This window comes from Anabas testudineus, chromosome 13, assembly GCF_900324465.2.
Source record: "Anabas testudineus chromosome 13, fAnaTes1.2, whole genome shotgun sequence".
NCBI classification, from domain to species: Eukaryota; Metazoa; Chordata; class Actinopteri; order Anabantiformes; family Anabantidae; genus Anabas; species Anabas testudineus.
This window is the reverse complement of record NC_046622.1, coordinates 2,778,793-2,797,897: the sequence shown is the minus strand read 5'-3', so window position 1 is coordinate 2,797,897 and position 19,105 is coordinate 2,778,793. Positions and strand designations below refer to the sequence as shown.

The 19,105-nt window shown below is 42.6% G+C and overlaps 1 protein-coding gene across 1 annotated transcript; it reads right to left on the bottom strand.

Moving 5' to 3' along the window:
- Window positions 1-1,457: 1,457 nt before the first annotated feature.
- Window positions 1,458-18,066, bottom strand: hif1al (hypoxia inducible factor 1 subunit alpha, like). The gene is made up of 15 exons (XM_026370862.1): window positions 17,958-18,066; window positions 9,157-9,347; window positions 8,194-8,372; window positions 7,488-7,572; window positions 7,283-7,398; window positions 6,550-6,734; window positions 6,359-6,465; window positions 5,822-5,969; window positions 5,476-5,729; window positions 4,881-5,059; window positions 4,683-4,787; window positions 4,379-4,542; window positions 3,712-3,823; window positions 3,251-3,380; window positions 1,458-2,934 (listed from the first exon to the last, which is right to left on the bottom strand). Exons 1-15 carry the CDS (start codon window positions 17,990-17,992, stop codon window positions 2,867-2,869), a joined length of 2,058 nt encoding a protein of 685 aa, XP_026226647.1. The 5' UTR covers window positions 17,993-18,066; the 3' UTR covers window positions 1,458-2,866.
- Between the last annotated feature and the right edge of the window lie 1,039 nt (window positions 18,067-19,105).

Below are 19,105 nucleotides of genomic sequence, written 5' to 3'. Positions count from 1 at the left end.
TCTCGACCCCTGTGTGGAGACCAACACCTGACAGACGCGTGTGAACGAAAAGTGATGGAGCCGACGTGACAGGTTAAGTTGCACAAGTGAGGAAACACAGGATGAAGCTTTGAAGCTGTTGCGAGAAAGAACGACGTGTTGTCTCACTTTAGGTCTTTCAAAACGCTCTCGTTGTCCGAGGATTTCCCTCCTCAGCTCAGAGTAACACCGTCACAGTCGGGGTTATTTAAGATGATCACCTGCAGCGCACCCTGCCAACAGTGTTGTTTTAAAGTAGACACATGTCAAACAAGTCACGTCTTCAACATCATGAAGAACAGTCTCTGTTCAAAAGATTAGATTGAATCTGAGCTCTGATGTTCAAAGATGGTTCAAATAGTTCAGATTAAACTGTTAGAAATCACTGAGGACCCCTTTGTAAATGTTCCTTGAAGTTATCTTGTGTCTGGACGTGGTGCCGACCACTTCTATAATCCTTTACTTACTGGCAGCCTGAGATACGGCTGCTTTTATTTTTAACTGTCGGAGACCAGATCGCTCTTTTTGTCGACACTTTTCCGTGAAGCAGCCAGTTGAGAACCTGTGTCTGTTTCCTCCAGCCTAACGTATTTGTCCATTTGCTGAGTTGTGCACCACGGCCTCCCACTCCTTTCTATTCTGGTTGGATCCAGTTCGTGCTGCTCTGTGAAGGGAGGACTGCACAGTGTTGATGATATTTTCAGTTTCTTAATTTCTAACAGATGAGTTACAGAGAAAAGGTCTTAGCTTCTGCTCCAGATACTGAACCAGACTGAAGGAGGGCAGTTTTAATACTATTTCTATTGATTCATTTAGAAACTGATGAACGTTCATTAACAAACACGACAGATCATCGGCCACAGGATGAGGGGGTGTTGGAGAGAGGCGGAGGGACTTTAATCCTTTACCAATACAATTCAAAGATATTCTATTAACAACAAGCAGTGACAGATTTATCACATTATTTTATTGAAACCTGAATCTAGTTAAAACCCAACCTTAAGTACGAGTCCTCTAAAAGGTCAAAATGTGTCTTGTGTTCTCTTTATGATGAATACTTCTTAATCTTAATCCAACTACTGCAACAGACACAAGTAACAGAGCGAAACATCAAGAAACGACTGACGTGTTTCAGAAAACTCTAAATATTTCCCTCTGAACCATAGTGAAGGAAAAAGTAGCTGAAACTTTTACTCTAATACTTGAATAAAGTTTATTTCTTAAAGTGCAGATCTTTAGTGAACGTGCCTGGTTTTGTTCCAGCGTCGTCTTCCTGCGTCTGTGCACATTAACAGATTGTTATTTTCCTGCAGGTGATTCACCAGGTTACACATCTGAGTTTCTGGATGAATCTTTACTGATGAGGACAAAAAAACTCCTCCCTGAATGAGGTAAATGTGTCACCGCTTCTTCAAACACACACACACGAGACACAAACGTCTGCTTTGGCAGCTTTATTTAGTCAAGAACAGTTACAGGATCGACAGTAAAAAGAAAAATAAGGTAAGAATTGATTCTGGGGACATGTAGAGCAGGTCACGTGAGGAGGTAACAGGTTCAGTGAAACGTCTTCTCTTGGATGATTAAAAGGCACCGACAGCTTTGGAAGACGTAACATTTCTCATTTCCACTGAATTAGGACAGAATTATTTGCACTTTTCAAACACTGCAACTCAAAATGACAACACTACAATCTACTTTCAGCTTGTACATGTTTTACGTCAGAGAAATCCCAACATATGCACGACAACATGGACGCTAGTGTTTAGTTAAACTTCTAATGAGTACATAAACAAGCTGACTACTACTAATTAATCAGATTATACATTTAAAAACGATAAAAAAGACCAATAGAGCTGCTTCAAATCTGCATGGATCAATACGTTTTGCCGTAGTCCACACTGACGCCACAAATGGGAAACATTTCAGTCATGATGCGTCTGAAAGTCAATTTACTCAAATGTTTCTGATACAAATGGCTTCACATGAGCTCGTAGGGAGTGTTGGATCAAGTAAACCCCACCCGTCTGGCACTTCAGGTAGACTAGGACAAACGCCACAAGTAATCTGCAGATGATTTGGGACTTTTGATTTACGGCTGACAAATAAAAACCCCAGTTGAGAACTTTGTCGTAAATGCATCAATTTAATAAAAAAAAGCACAAGTGTATAAAAAGACGTAAAAAGATGCCACTGAAATAAACGATGCCACTGATATTCGCTTGTTTGCCGGTGTAGTTGTTTAGAAGATTACGGCAGTGAGACTGACTTTAAAAACAAACTCTTGCTCGACAATTGTTGGCTCAAAGTCAAAGCAGAGCAGCGCGGGAGTCCGCTTCGTGCGCAGAAGGTAAAAAGTGACAATTAAAACTTAAAAGCAGCAACAAATTCAGTTTAGCTGCACAGAGAAAAATGCTTTTGTCTCACTGTTGAACCCTTGTTGAATCTTTAACCCCCACTGTGCATGAAAAGAAATCAGCACCACCGGCTGAGTCCATACGACTGATCACAATGATTTCTCACATTAAATCAGTGATGATGTGCATGTAGAAGGAATTGGTTTGCAGCTGCGTCAGTCTGACTTTTCCCAGCCTGATCTACAACATCAGCTCTTGTTTCACGGTGAGAGAGGGATGAGAACGCAACGTGAGTGACTGTCCTGGTTCAGCTACTGGTAAAGAGGTGTCACGTTCAACCGTACAGCATGGTTACAGAGCGGGTGTGGGTCTATATTCATGTGTGATGTGTTGCTTTTGCATGTGTGTGCTCAGTTTGCAGACAGATCCCGTGACGACTTTCCCGCTTCGAGCGCAGAAGTCGAGCCAACTCTCGCTTGACGGGAGCGCCGTCAAGTCATGGGCGACAGAGGTGGCGTCAACTCCGGTGGGCGAGGTATGAACATGTCCCTCATCAGAGCTGAGAGAGAGACGAAGAGCACAAGGTCAGAGAGAAGCTTTTAGAAGTGTGATGGAAGATGTGGTGTCACTATACTGGAGGTCGTACAGGTCGTATTCTCACTGGACAAGCTGCATTTTGATTTTAATAAATTACACAAACATACTGAGGCGTTTCAGGCCCGACCGTCATTCTACTGTAACTGTTAATAATAAACAGTCTGAACTGTTCTGTCTGAACATTTAATTAAAAATCAATGGTTAATTGATCAGAGTCTGTTAGAAAAGTCTTAAATGTAGGAAAATGAAAACTGTCTCTGTGTCTGTGCTCGTCTTACCTGCAGTATCACAGAGTCCCTGTATGCCTCCTAAAATAGGGTCTCTGTCTGTGAGCAGCTGACTTCGCGCCCCTGAGCCCAGGTCTGGGTCCAGGATCAGATCAGATTGGTCCGTTTCATCCAGACAGTCCTGAACATGGAGATGAAACAGAATTATTTTGGAGCAGAACCTCGGTGATCAGGTCTTTAAAGTGCAGGTATGAATGTTATTTAATTAATAACCAATGATATGTTCAGTGAAATCATTAAAGTCCTGTAGGATGGTTGGAACCAGAACCAGACTTGGACTCTAATGCTGGTCCTGCAGCTGTTTTATCTGATTCAGCTAAATGTTAAAATAGTGCGACTGCTTGTTAAACACAGTAGAAACCTGCTCACAACTGTCGTTGGTTTTTTCATTCTTTATATAACACAGAAAAAAAAAAGAGCTGGATAAACACATTCTCTTCTCTTTAACTCACCAGTAATCTGTGGCTGAGGAGAAGTTCCTCTTCTATTGAGGAAGGAGCTCGTTTCTGTCTCTTCTCCTGAATGATTAGCTGTGCTGGCATCTCTTCTTCTGGTTTATGGGTCCTAAAGGAGAGACGGTGATTATGAAACGTGTCTGTTTGGACTGTAAACCTTGAACAACAAGTCTGAAGGAGCAGCTTCTGTTAGAAGTCCATCAGCCTCCAGTGAAGGTCTGCAGCAGCAGGATCGGATCAATTTATCCCACAACTTTAATGATCTGGTGCCACCTGCAGGACAACAGGGACATTTCATGTCCCACTAGGCCGTGATCGGTTTCAGGTCCTTTTTTTTTTTCCCTTTTGCTTTATTTAACTTTAATTCAAAGTCTTAAGACTAAAGTTCTAAATGCAGGAAAATAAAACGATTTAAAACTGATTAAATAAAAGCAGTTAATGCTCCATTTTAGACGTTTTGCATGAAAAACAGCAGAAATTGTCAGGTGATGTGTAAACGGTCTCATATCTTCATTTTAAAGTAGCTGTCTGCATTTAGCAAACAGTTCATCCACCTCTTCATGGGACGTTTTTAAAATGTATTTTTATGTTTACTTCCTGTATTTTCTCAAGCTACCATTTGATTTTCGACACTGCCTGAACACTTGTGACGAGCCTTTCTTACCGTTTCCTGCTCACTGCGGCTGCAGGTTTCACAGCTGAGGCTTCAAGCGACGAGGACAAAGGTTTGTCGGCTTCCTCGGGCAAACTGCTGAGGAAGGTGAGCTGGAAGTCATCGTCCATAGAGATGTAAGGAGCCAACATGTCCAGATCCATCCCATCCATGTCCTGAGAAGAACAGGTATCCCTTAAGTTGGAGTCTAAAAATGTTTAAAAATCAAGCTGCAACTTTTCTGATTTGATCTGTTTAACTAAACATTTCCAGCTCTCGTTTCCTTGGCTGAGCTCTACGGATGTTCTGCTCTTACCCCCAGTGTTTGTCCTTTCTGCTGACCATCTTCTGGCCAAACAGCGAAGAACTTCTCCACTTGGCTGGTGTCCATCACCTCCTCCTCCTCCTCTCCACAGGGGCTCTGTGAGAGATCGATGTTAAAAACTAAACCATTAAATCAGAAAAAGAAACTTAAAGTTTTATTGTGTATGTTCGTTGTTATACTTGTACTTACCAGCAGCGGTACGGGAGAGGAAGCTAGTGATGACGATGACGACGGCAGTGATGAAGGTGGTGTGATGGCGTTGAAGATGGGTGTGAGGAGCTGACGCAGCCGGGGTGTACACAGATCCTGAGGGTGCTCTGGCAATGTGTTCGGACTGGGGGGACTGGCAAATGACAGCTCAACAAAACCTAACGGGGACAGAGACGGAACACAAAGAGCTGGTAAATGATCAATAAAACAAAGAATCATTAAATTAAAAATTAAATCTAAATGAGATTAACTCAATGTCAAATGGCAAAATTAGGACATTTGAACATGTGATTCTATGCTAGGACCAGTTAATCCTGGTCCAACGTCCCTGCTGATGGGCTGAACACACCTGAACACCAGCATCAGAAGCAGTAAGTGCAGGGGTGAAAACAGGAGGTCGCCACCTCTGTTCAATGTAAACTGACATTTGACTTGTTTATGAAAGTAAAACTCAGCTACTGCTTGAACAAATGTACAAAATTTAATTCTAATAATATCACATATATTGAGAGTGAGCAGCGAGCTGAACTCAAGAACATCACTGGTGCTCAAGTAAAACCTGAACGTCTCTGACCTCCGGCCTCGGGAGCCAACTGGAGAAGCTCCTCCGGCTTCTCCTTCAGTTTGAAGAACAGATCTGCAGCGCTGCTGGGAGTCGAACCTGCAGCCTCAGGTTGAGCGGCGTCAGCGAGATCCTCACTTTCAGGTTCGGGGTCACACATGTCGTCAGCCTCTGCTGTGGCCGCTGGCGACTGTGGCTCCGCTTTAAGCTGTCGGCCACAATGGATCTGCTCGATGGAGAAAATGATGTCGGGCTGCTCCACGGCACTACAGAAGAAGAAGGAGGAGGTGGATATTAAAAAACAAAGGACAAACAAAGAGTTTGTTGTTAAAGTAAAGTAAGTAAGTAAACTAAGTACCTGAGTATGAAGTTGAGGCAGACGATGGCTTCAGGCTGCGACGTCTTGTTGCTGTAGAGGACGGTCGCCTGCGTCTCTGCCCAGACGAAGCCGCCGTTGTTTGCCAAGAAACGGTACTGACTGGTGCACACCTGACCTTTAGACAGCACTAGATGGGACAGAAACAGAGAAGAGAGCTGAGTAAAACACCTGCTGCTCCTTAGTTAGATTCAGATTTATACGTCTTTATAAGAACCCTATAAATCTGTGACGTCTAATAATAAACTAATGCTGGAAATAATAAAATAAGACATTGACATACAGTAAAGTACTAATAGTAGTTCAAATGTTTTCTTACAGTAAATCCTGAAAATGTTACTGTTGGGAAACAGTGGTGGAACGTAATACATCAAATACTGTTCAGTACAAATACAGTATTTCTACTTACAGTATTTCTACTAAGAGTATTTCTACTAACAGTATTTATACTAACACAGTAATTTTAACTACATTTAAAAGGAGATACCTGGCCCCCCCAGGTAAGACTATTATACTCACATGTGTGCAGACTTTTGTTGACGTGATCCGAGTCGAGCGCGTGATGGAACTCGTAGGCTGAGCGACCAATCAGATCGTCAGGGCTGTATCCCACCAACTCTGTCACCCTGGAAACAGAAAGATGGAAGAACATTAAAAACGGCTTTAAAAAAACCAAACCACCAACAAAACGTATCTCAGATCTTTCCTACCTGCCCTCGCAGTGTGTGAAGCGCAGGTCCATGCTGTGGCGGGTGAGGAAGGTGCAGGTGTCCAGAGGGAACTCCACGCTGGACGGGTGAGGGACCGGCTCGCACAGCAGCGTCATGACTCTGGCTGCAGGGGGCGACGTGGAGCTGCCACCAAAGGGACGCATATGACCTGTGCAGTGGAGAACCTGGAAAAAAAAAACGATTTACTCAGAATAGAGTTCAGCACTGATCAGTAACGCAGTAAAAACCTAAATACAGGGTTGTACAGTGAAAAGCAGCTTTTCTTACTGCAGAACAGGTTAATATCATCACACCAAGAGGGAGAGATTAGAGACAGGAGGAGGCTCAGGACTGTGACGGTTTCCACACAGGAGCTGGATACACGTCACTGACGAGATGTTTTATTTAAATTAAATGTCTCATTACTGTACGTATGAAGGAGTCTGTGTGTGTGTGTGTGTCACTGTAAACTGTGACTGAACCACGCGTACTGTGCATGCTGCAGGAAGAGCAGCGGGCCACCTGCCAGAGATCATTTGACCGACTCCTATCTCTTTCAGTCTGGACTTTTGCCCCGTGTCTGTGTGTGTGTGTGTGTGTGTGTGTGTGTGTGTGTGGTGTCCTCAGAGCAACCGCTCTTGGCTAGACGGAGCTATCTGTGATTGATTTTAACACTGAGATACGTGTGTGTGTGTGTGTGTGTGTGTGTGTGTGTGTGTTTATATGCAGCTACCTTCCAGGTAGCAGACTTGAGGTTGACGGTGCGCCCCCTGTTGGTCAGTGTGCTCTTCATTCGTAGGAAGAAGTTCCTCTCGCTCTGCAGCTGCGTCTGTGTTTTCTTACTCAAGCCTGAAAACACAATAACAAAGCTGATGTGCTGCGTCCAAATGAGACATTCATTTTAGATTTTATATACGTTTCCTTCTTGGGTGTCTGACCTGGACGTGGAGCCAGCAGGTCTCTGAGCTCCTCCTGATCACAGGGATGGATGAAGTCATAAATGCTCTGACCCAGAAGCTCCAGCTGTGGAAAACACACACATATTAATCAGATTGAGGTTAGAACATTTTGCACAGTCTTTATCAGTTCACAGTGGAGCAATCAAAACAAAGTGAATCAAATGAAATCGTGTGCAGAGGGTGGGGGAGTTACATCATTACAGCAGGATGACACACTTCAGCTCACGTTACCTCAGGTAGTCATAACAGTTCTGTTTCACTGATAAATCTGATCTCACACAGAGCTAAGAATAGATTTAAGACCTGCTTCTTCATTCTGCTTGAGTTGAGTATAATAACAGTCACATAGAGCCAGTGTGATAACATGCAGAGCCAGAGTTTGGAAGTAACAAACTACTTAATTACAAAATAATCACAAGTTCAGTCTTAAATTTAGTTTAAATAACTGAAAGATGTCAACGGCTGATGTTAAATCTCGTCTTAAAGTGATGATTCCTCACATTTATTTATGAGTAAACTACAACCGGCTCACAGGACAGAAAATGTGAATAGAAATTCTGACGCTGACTTTATCACAAGGCGGTCACACAGACGGCAGCAGCTGAGGGGGAAAAGCTGTAGAGACTAAAACAGTTTTCTCACTTTTCACTTTTCTCTTTATTCTAATGTCGTGTTCCCGCTCTACCTGTGTGATGCCGATGTGTTTGCTGACATTTTCTGTCAGGTAAATCATGTCTCCTTCCTCCGTCGTCACCATGATGAAGCCGGCGAGCGCCTGAGGATAAAAAGTGTCCATCAGATCCTCCTCTTCGTCGTCTTCATCTTTTTTGCTGCCGTCTTCAGTCTCTTCGTTCTGACTCTCACCTGTTATTAGAGCAGTGAACAGGATAATGATGTTCCACTGAAATCAGTGATGTGAAACAATGGTAGCAGCATTAATCATCATCAATCATCAGCCAGGTCACACAGAACCAGGTTTAACGAGATCCTCAGCTGAACAAAATACAGCAGTTTGAATTGTTTTCCACATGTTTATATGGACAGTTAACCAGAGATAAGAAAAACCCACAGAAGACTTCACTCTAGGGCGCAGACGTGTTATGAGAACTGGATAATTGACCAAAACAGGACGTCTTTTAATCCCAGTGAAAATTACTCACATTTCTGGGAGCATAGAGCACAAACATCCCTCTGTAGTCGAGCTTCTCAGTGCTCCAGTTAAATTAAAATAACCCTACAGCTCTGTTGGACGAGTCATACTGGACCAAACGGATCAAATTCTAATAATAAAATGAATTAATCACAAAAAAGAAATGTATTAACCACTTTATAGGCGTTTTCTTGCCATGCGTCACAGTTTGCATCCTACTGTTAAGTTTAGGAACTGGTTGTGCAGGTAGCTCATCAAAAACAAAGTCAGATCCCAGTGTTACGTAATGTTTGTGAAACTAAAAAGATTTGTAACATTAACAATAAATTAAATCCATGTGGTGGTTTTTATGGTGTTCTGACACCTGTAGGTCACTGCCAGCTACGCCCCAGTGCACCACCTTAACACAGCTGAGACTGGGTCTGTGGTCTGTTCTAATCAAACTGAACAAGGACACGACACCTTTAGACATATAGTTAATAGAAAGAAGCTTCTTACCTGGTCGCAGCAGGTGATGCATCCGCAAGAAGCTGAGGGTGATTCTCATGATGGCAGCTTTGTCCAGGTGGGTGGAGACTCTGCGGGGAAGCGGCAGAGTGCGAGCGAGCTCGTAAAACACCTCCGTCTCCTGACTCCGCCTGCATCTAGCTGCATCACGAGAACGCAGCTTCCTCTGCTCTGAACTGGTCCTGCAGGAGGAGGGCGAAGACAGAGGGACGGGAACAACGGGGATGGACGCAGAGAGAGAAGAAGAAAATGAATAAGAACAAATGAAGAAGAAATGAAAGACGATGAAAAATGAGAATTACATGACATAATAAATAAAAATGTACTAAAAATTAACTCTTAAAAATCAGACACTGCTTTTGAGTTGTGGTTCCTGAACAAACATGATACAAACGTCTAAGATCATAAACTCTTCACGTCTCGTCAGCCTCGTTAACATTTTTCTTCCTCAAAAACAACTCTCTCCTCTCAGTCCCAACATCAGTGTGTCTGTCTGAGCTCCTGAGAAAAACAAAATGTCTTCACGGTTCATGTAACACAGAACATTTCAGCTTTTTGAGCTAATAACACCGAAGAGCTCTTCATCTTACACACAATAACACATAATACTGCAAACGCATCGATGTGTATCATTAACTTGTGCTGAACAGATCATTAAAGCTGCGACTTGTGTAAAAACTGATGGAACAACAACCACATTTGTTTTAATTCATTTCTCCTACAGAGACGTCTACTGACAAAGACTCGCGTCTGTTTTTTGTTTTGTTTTTTGAGGGGTTGAGACATCGTGACCTGATCAGCTCTACAAACATTCCCGGACATGTTTTCCCTGACGTGGGAACACGACTACAAAAATAGGGAAAAATGTCCCAAACTAAAGGGAACAGAATGTGATTTATTTCAGCTACTGGGACGTCGTCCAGCACCTCCTCTCCTCCCCCGCTCACTATCTTTTCTTCCCCCTCTCTCTTTATCCACCCCTCAAACTGCCCTGTACCAAAACCATGTGCTGACAGGACAAAGGCAGAGTTTCACTTCTCTCCTCAGACACACAGCAAGCGTTCAGCACAGTGGGTGGATGTGCAACATCAACGTTAGACGTAGGAGCCAAACAGAATAAACCTTCTCCTGAAACGACCTCGCACATGTTCACGCTCTGTAAAGAAGATAAATTCTTTAAACACTTTTATTTCACTAGTAACAAAAATAGTTTATCATCACTGGAAATACGACACATTTTATTTTAACTTCCTGTTTCATTCTATGGAGTTTGGTTCACAGGTCAAAAACTGCTCCAGAGACTCCAGCTCACAAAGACTGAACAGACATGGTCTCTGATCAGCGCTCACTAAACAGATGACAGCAAAGTTGTTCTCATGTTGATGCAATCATCACTCTCAGTACTTTCACACTGTGTTTGAACTCTCAATCTTCAATATGCATTTTCATTCTTCTATCCTAAACACTTTGTTTCTCTATATTAAATCTGTTTGCTGCTGATCGTCCTGGAGTCGGGACCACTCCTCTGTTTCCTTAGTTGCAAAAGGTCAAACAAGTGAAAAAATGCCGCTTCACTAAATAAAGGCTTTCAGGAAGGAAACAAACAGAATCTCATCTATCATTTGTACCTGCTGGAATTAAAACGCAGTGAAAACAAACACCGTTCTGTAGAACACCAGTGTGTCAACGCCACCCGTTAGTATTTAGAGCAGCACGCAATGTTCCTGCAAACATAAAGGTTGACACACCCACCCCATGCGCCCTCATCCAATATGACAGACTCAACAGCTGATCCACCTGTGGCGTTTGAGGCCGAGAGTCTGTAAAACAAACAACCGTCCTCAGAAAGGACAGTTAATCTCCAGTGACCGGGCTTCACTCGCATGACTCACAGGCTGCAGACTCTTTGTTCCACTGAAGCAAAAAACAGACTGGAGCAAATCTATTACAACATCTATATCCACATTATGGCTTTCATACAAAGGTCAGCAATGAACACACACACACACACACACACACACACACACAAACAAACACACACACAAACAAACACACACAATCTGTGTTTGTTACACTAATCTTTTAACTGGAGCCAAGAAATTTCCTCGCTGGAGGGAACAGTTTTACGTCAGCGCCACTAAACCTGCCTGGACATTCTGTGTGAAGAACATTTGTACAAATCACATAAGGGATGATTTCCTCACAGACATCTGCATGTGGGCAAAATAACTTTGCCCGGAGATGAGATCTTGCAGTGAACAACACGACCACTTGTGCAACACGGTGCAGCTTGCATCGATTTGGAGCATTGGTTGCACACGTTGGCAGAAATTAACATCATGTGTGTTCAGGGTTCAATGGCTGTTGTGGTCACTGCCATTTTCTCTACTGTTATCTTAACATTAGTCGGTCGCTGTGGCTTCTGTTTATATTGTGCAAAGGCAGAAGTTGACAAAAAGAAATCCTGCTCTTGGTCAGATACGATTTTGCTTTCGCCTCATTTCTTCATTTTAAACGTTGTGTTTTCACTGTGCAGTCTGATGACACCTCTCGTGTTTATTTTCCATATTCCTGCTGATTCTGCTCGATTGTAGAAGGTGAGTCTCACATGGCCCCGACTCTTCTCTGCTCTGGTCTATTACACACACACACACTTACACACACACACACACACACACACACACACTTACACTTACACACACACACACACACACACACACACACACACACTTACACACACACACACACACACACCTTAACTGAACCCAGTAATTCACTCGTGAATGTGTACGGCCTGCAGCAAATGCCTATAATTACTGACAGTTGACTTAAGTGTCTCTCATTTGTTGCTGAGCGCACAACTAGTTCTTCACGAGTGTAACTGGAGACACAAACACAGCAGGAGGTAGGGGGAACTCTTCTACAAGAAATATAATCAAACCAACACACATGTAGTTCAACACTGAGCAGTGAGATCAGCAGAACCGACCTTCAAAATGAGAAAGTGAAGTGGTTCCCCTCTAACCCCACCCCGACCCCACCCCCAGCACAGTCAGAGAAAAAGACAAGTGCTTTTACACCTTTAGGTCCTTTTGTCTTTGAAACGTTAACTGTGGCAGTTTGAAGGCCGGGAGCCTGGAGGAATTACTTTATCACTGTGACCAGGTCCTAACCCCAGTCTTCCACCGCACAGATCCAGTTTTCCTCTGGTATGAGATCAACCCACGACACTCACGTGACTTCCTTCTTAGTGATGTTTACTATGATCACACAGCTGTTGTCATTCACCTTTATTCTAATAGTAAGAACACGTCTGATTATAAAGTCGAGACTGGATGAATGAAATCAATGATCAGACCTGAAACTCTTCTCCTGCTTTATTGTGGATTCATTCTTTTCAATGTGGACAAAGAAGCAGCAGTGTCCAACGCTTCCAACCTTCTTCAAACTCAAAGAGAGTGTTTCATTGTTCCAATAAGTGGGTCATCAGTGTGACCGTCACATACCCCTCACTAGCAGCAGCACTCCCAACCCCCGCAAAGAAGCAGGAAACTCTTCCACACTTTGTTGGCTACGCCCTGACTCTGCAGATCTTACTTCTTTACTATCTGTTCTGCTTCAGATCTTCCTGAGCACCGTCTCGGTTTTACTGGTCAACAACTTAAAGCTGGTTTAATCCTCACATTCCAGCTCAGGTCCGTTTTCGGGGGGTGAAGCCCACCTGCAGCTCCTCCACACCGGTTCAGATCATTTGTGCACCACATGCTGCCTTTTTAAACTTTACAGCCAATTTGACACTTTCCTTTTTATGGTTAGGATTCAAGTTAAGATGCAGAAGGTGGAAGCTGCTGTAGCAGAGTGAAATATCTCACACTATTCACCGTTTTACATCGGTCAACATCTTTTGTGTAAATAAATACTTCAGGAAGCACCGCACTAAAGATACTGAACATGTTGGACAAGTCAAACGTATCTTTCTATTTGAGGATCATCAGGCATACATACATCCCTGGGGGGGAAGTGCAGCTAAGACACACACACACACACACACACACACACACACACACACACACACACACACACACACACACACAACAGGAGATCACAGAAAGAGATATAACTACCCTGACCCACACATGAATTCCAGGACACATGTCAGCGTGCAGACACGCCCAGGTCAACAAAAACAAACCTACGTCATTCAGAAACACCCCGGGCAGGTTCTTTTCAGCTCAGTAGCCAGGCTGAGCCTAGTTTTCCTTCAACTCTCAGCAGCAATGACTTCATGAATTTCTTTACTGCTCAAAGATGTTTTACCTTTGATCAGCACGTCCACATTAGATCAGATCTCTCTATCTTTACTAACAGGCTACGTACCACAGGTTTTTAAGGTTGCTGCAGTCGGACCTGTACTCAAAAAGATACTCTGGACTGAGGGGTTTGAACCAATTATAGATCAATATCCAATCTGCCCTGAGTGACCACGTGTACAGGAATAACCTGTTTGAAGATCTCTGGTCAGGATTTAGGTAGATCATGGTACTGAAACAGCACTGGTTAAAGCCACTAACGATCTTCTCTTAGCGTCAGCAGAGTCGTCCTGACTTGTGACACTATAGATCACATTTTATTACACAGACTGGAACAAGTCACCTGGGAAGAAACAGCTCTAGGCTGGTTTAAATCTTACCCATCACATAGATTACAGTTTGTTCTTGTTAATGATGAACAAAGCTCCCAGTTCAGGTTCAGGAGTCAGAGCTGGCTCGGCCTTGTTGCGACTTGGCTTTACTCAAGTCATGGAGCCATTTCAGGACAAACCGACTTCAAATTGCTGCTGAGAGGCAGACGGTAATCGGAATTCATGCATTCAAAAAGTTTCACATGATCCCATAGTCTTTATTCACACAAGGGCTGACAACAGGGATTCAACTTATAACATGGGAATGTGCTTTGTTTGGTTTTCTCTAAAGCGGTGGTTCTCAACCTCCCAAAGGGTCATGAGAGAAGTTTAAGGGGTCATGAAATAATTAACAAAACCACAGCACAAAAACACACATGTAAAAAATATTCTAGTAAAACAATCTGAAGAGAAGAACCTACAAGCAGATTGATTTTAGGGAGGCACCCTCATTGCTCATCTGCTGAGAGCAGTGTTTGGTTTTAACATGCGACAGTCAACAAGTTAAAGTTCACTTCAATGCGTGTGATCGACTGTCTGAATGCTGCCATGTCTGACTTTAAACAGTTTCAACTCCAGCTTCAGGTCACCAGGAGAGAGTGTTTAGTCTGCAGCGGCGTGGCGGTAAACGAGTTTCTTCACTGATAAAACCAGTATCTGTACGTCCTCAGGACCCCCGATCCAGCTCAGCAGGTCAGCAGGTATTTCCAACAGCATCACAAACTGTCAAGAGCACACACAGCACTCCCACGATGTAAATAAGAAAAGTGCATCATCTCATAACGAGTAAAACCAGAGTCTGCTGTGAAGGGACTAGAGGAGCTGATTTTATCTGGAAAACACTGAATGGACACCGACTGGAGTCGAATCATTATTTTGTGTTGTTTAGTCTAATCATTAATTAGTCTTTTAAAGTGTTAAACTTGCATTAACAGACACATTGCGCCACTGGAACACAGGACTGGACATTTGCTGATGAACGACCTCTGTATGCTGGTTCAGATCCTCCATTACAAAACAGCCGTTTCTGTATATGATAGTCAGACAGTGTATTTTTACATTTTCAGTTCTACTGTTTCTTCTACTAAACATGTAGAAAGAAAGATGCACCTATTTAAAATACATTAATATGAGAAAAACCATGTTGACCAGAATTCATCTGGAGTTTGGACTATTGGTCCAACACATCAGACACTTTGAAGAAGGGACTCTGGTGAAAAACGCACCGAGGAGTTTTATTACCAGGATTAAATAAACTTCAAATAAGAAACAGCAGGAACAACAAGAAACCCTCTGAGACACAGCTCGTCTCAGGAGGATTTACAATCTGTACAACACAATCTCCTGTTAGTAGTATTACTACCACCATCACCATCAATAATACTGCTGCTAGTAGTAATATTACTACAGGAACTAGTACAACTTTACAGTTACTGTCACCACAGAAAACAGAAACCTGCCAGCTGTGTGGAGCTGCAGAGAACACGGTGTCCTTGGCTGGAGAGCAAGTTGGTCCTTATTGCTCAATGACTGTGAGTGTGTGTGTGTGTGTGTGTGTGTGTGTGTGTGTGTGTGTGTGTGCGTGTGTGAGCGTGTGTGTGTGTGAGTTTGTGTATTGAGATATAAAAGCCTGATTATGCTCTGGACCAAACACCAACATTTGTGTATTTGTGTGTGTGTGGTTACTGAATGTAAACAGTAGCAGGCCCGTGGAAGTGTGTGAAAGGGGAAAACACGCCTCCACGAGGGCCAAATAAAGTCATTCGGGCACAGGACACGCCTGTAGCCTCTTCTGACACACACTCGCTCACTGTAATCTGTGTAGTAGGTGTGTGTGTGTGTGTGTGTGTAAACCGAAATACACAGAGAACACAATGTCCTCTGTGGTCGTCAGTGGGGAGAGGTGGAGTCAGAGAAGATGGAAAGATCTTCAGTGCATCACAAAGATTTAAAGTGAAAGGAGCTGAAGAGACGAAAAGAAAACAATCAGTGACACCCCCCCTCACACACACACACACACACACACACACCCACACACACACTCCAGACATCTGTTGACATCCGTACTAAACTTTGAATAATAAATGCTGCTTGGCCTCGTTTCCGCTGGAACACGCTGTTCACCAAAATAAGGAAGAGGTTTCTGAGTCAGCTCGAGGTTGCAAAATCGAGTGATGCTATCAAACACGCGGGTGCACACACACAAACACACACACACACACACAAACACACACACACACAATCTCTGGCTTCACGTGATCAAAATAATTGACTTCTAGAACATTTTAACTGATGCTGAAGATTGATTTTGCGTCTCAACTATTCCAAATATGCTACAAGCACCGACTGTTCTGTTGTGACAGATAAATAATCTACAAGCTTCAGAAAGTATTGACGACATCAGGAGCATGTTTTCCTCCCTTTACACTTTCTGCAGGACTCACACATCTGAAACTGTAACTTGCCAACATGCTGTGGACACGACAGCTGCAGTGATTAGTTGATTAATCAATTAATTGATCAGTAGTCTGATCTGATCCGTCTGTGCTCAGACATTTGATGAATGGAAATTGTCCCAGCATCAAATCAACACTGTAGAAATACTTCATTACCTACATGTAAAATCCTACTTAAGTACAAGTATGAATACTTGGCCATCACAGGAATATTACATAATCACAGTGTTTAAATGTTTGACCTGCTTTAACCAAAGGTTCCCAACATGGGAGAGGAGAAAAATTAATCTGCATCAACCTCCGTTTATATTTCTTGTACTTCACTGTTTACTTTCTGTTAATCACTGCATCACTTTCCGTCTTTGTGGATTCAAACTGTTGTTTAAATGAAACCATGTGAGGTGTTGAGAGACAAGTCGCACACGTCTGAACCTGGAGAGAGGAGCTCGTTGGTTCTTCTTGCTTTTGTGTTTCTCTAAATATGTAACTGCCTGTAAACTTTCACACATACCTGCGTAGATACGAGTCTCTTTCTGGACAGACCTCCTGCCCTTTACCTTGTGTTCAGGTGCCCTCTTTACCTTCACTAATTTTCACATTTGCCTTCTTATCTGCAGCTTTTTCTACAATCTGCCACATTTTCAACATTCAAACTGCACTGAACAAACAAATCTGTTCACATCCAACCCATAAACTCCACATACAGACTGTCTTTTTGAATCCTAAAAATCTAAATCCATTTGTTATATTTCTAAAATAAAATCTAATGCCAGGGGCTGTATATTACATTCATTCTGTTTTATTGTTTTCATGGGTTATACTGTTTTTATCTTGTTTTATGTCGAAGAATCTTAATTTGTTGCAGGAGACAACAACTGATCCCTCAGACATGTAACATGAAAGGGAAACACCCAAGAACAAGCTCTTAATTATTTTAATTAGGTGCAGCACAGGAGTAAAAAGTAATTTGCTACTTTCTACTTCGACTGTCAGTCAATTTAATGACATTTGCATATTTAGGTGACTAATTGATCAATTAATCAACAATATAAATGAGAGATTTACTGTAAACAATAATTATTAGTTGCCTCCCTGCAGGATCTTTTCTGTTCACACACACAACATAGAAACTCAGTAGATCACAGACAAACAAAACAGTAATCACCATCAACCACATGTCCCACTAATATGAGTCACTAATAATTCACTTGTACAAATAAATGCAAAAACCCAAACAGCCTCAATAACCACAGCAAATCTCACGTATAATAAACCCACAGAGGCCAAGAGCTAAAAAATACAAACAACATCCACCACATGTTTTGCATTTGCTCTGCAGCTGACCCACACTCCTCCATCTTGGATCTCGGATTGACACACATTACTTGTGTTTACTTCTCTCAGTGCATCTTGCATTTCAAATCCCTGTAGACCTGCTAAACGCTGCAAACCACGACCTGTGAGCGGGGACAGTGTCGACACAGACCCGCAGCGCAGCCCCGCACGGTGCCGTCTCCCACCGCCCGGTCGTTACCGACTCACCGGGAGTCGCGTCGGAAAGTTGCATTGAACACAGAATAAAACGCAACAGACACCTTAAAACCGTCTGAATGAGCTAAAGCTCAAATCAAAGCAGTGTTCGGATCAGTTCTCACCGTTTCCCCGCCACAGGCTCCTCGTTCGTGTCCATGTTGAAAGTGTCCGAGAAGCTTCGATGGAGGTTTTATTGTTGTTTATCCTGCAGCGCAGACGTCAGAGAGCAGCTGGACCGTGACGCAGCTTCCGCTGCTGCGGGGCCCCCGTCTTTTCAAAATAAAAGTCTAATTTCACGTCAGAAGCTTTAGTCAGAAAACGTCCTCTACAAGCAGAAGTACCACTCATGATGGTTAGTCAGGTTAAAATCCTATGTGCATGCTGTAAAATCATTTCATAAATATTACTCTGAGCTACAAATAGAAAACCGTTTTGAATACTGTTAAAATTGATGCAGTTGGTAGCATAAGGGTACAAATCCAGTCCAGATTTGTTTCATATCTGCCTCATAAATAAGGTTTCTGCAGAAATCTAAATTGTTCAGGCCTTGTAAAGTTTATTTTACGTGATTTCTGGTAATTTACCTTTAATTGAATGGCAGACATCAGTGAAAATGATTGTGGTGGATTTGTTATACATTTGGTCATTAATAAGAAAATGATGTTACTACTGATTTGCCGAAAGCTGTTTCATCAGATAATAATACAACTATAAGACTCAGAGGGAGGTTCCTGTTTTAACCGGTGTTAAAACCATTGTTTTAGGCCTTAATCCTAATGTAAAACTCTTTCCGCATTTTATGAATTATTGGTATCGGGGAGCTTTATTTTAATGTATTTGTACGAGTTATAACTGGATTTGAAAAATAGTTTTACTTACTATTTGTCATTGAAGAACCTGATTGCTTTTCATGTGACGAGTTGTTGATGCTTTTTACTATTTTTTCTTAAATTGAGTTTTGTGACCACAGTCTAACCTCTGATGGTGATTTATGATTATTGTCTACATCTCCAGGCTGCACACATCACAAATGAGTGATTAGTGATGAAAATATTAACTGATTTCATTCTTACTTACACTAGGTCACAGTCTGGTGAAAGTAGGTCATCTGGTTATAAACTTTTATTTTGTTAGAGATTTGAATTTCCGGTGGGGCTTTAACTTGAGGCTCCGCCCAGAGTCACATGGGAGACCCTCAGGTTTCTGTGCATTAAATGTGGAGGTAGAACCCAGCTGAACCTGCTTGAACCCGGTTGAACCGGGGATGTAC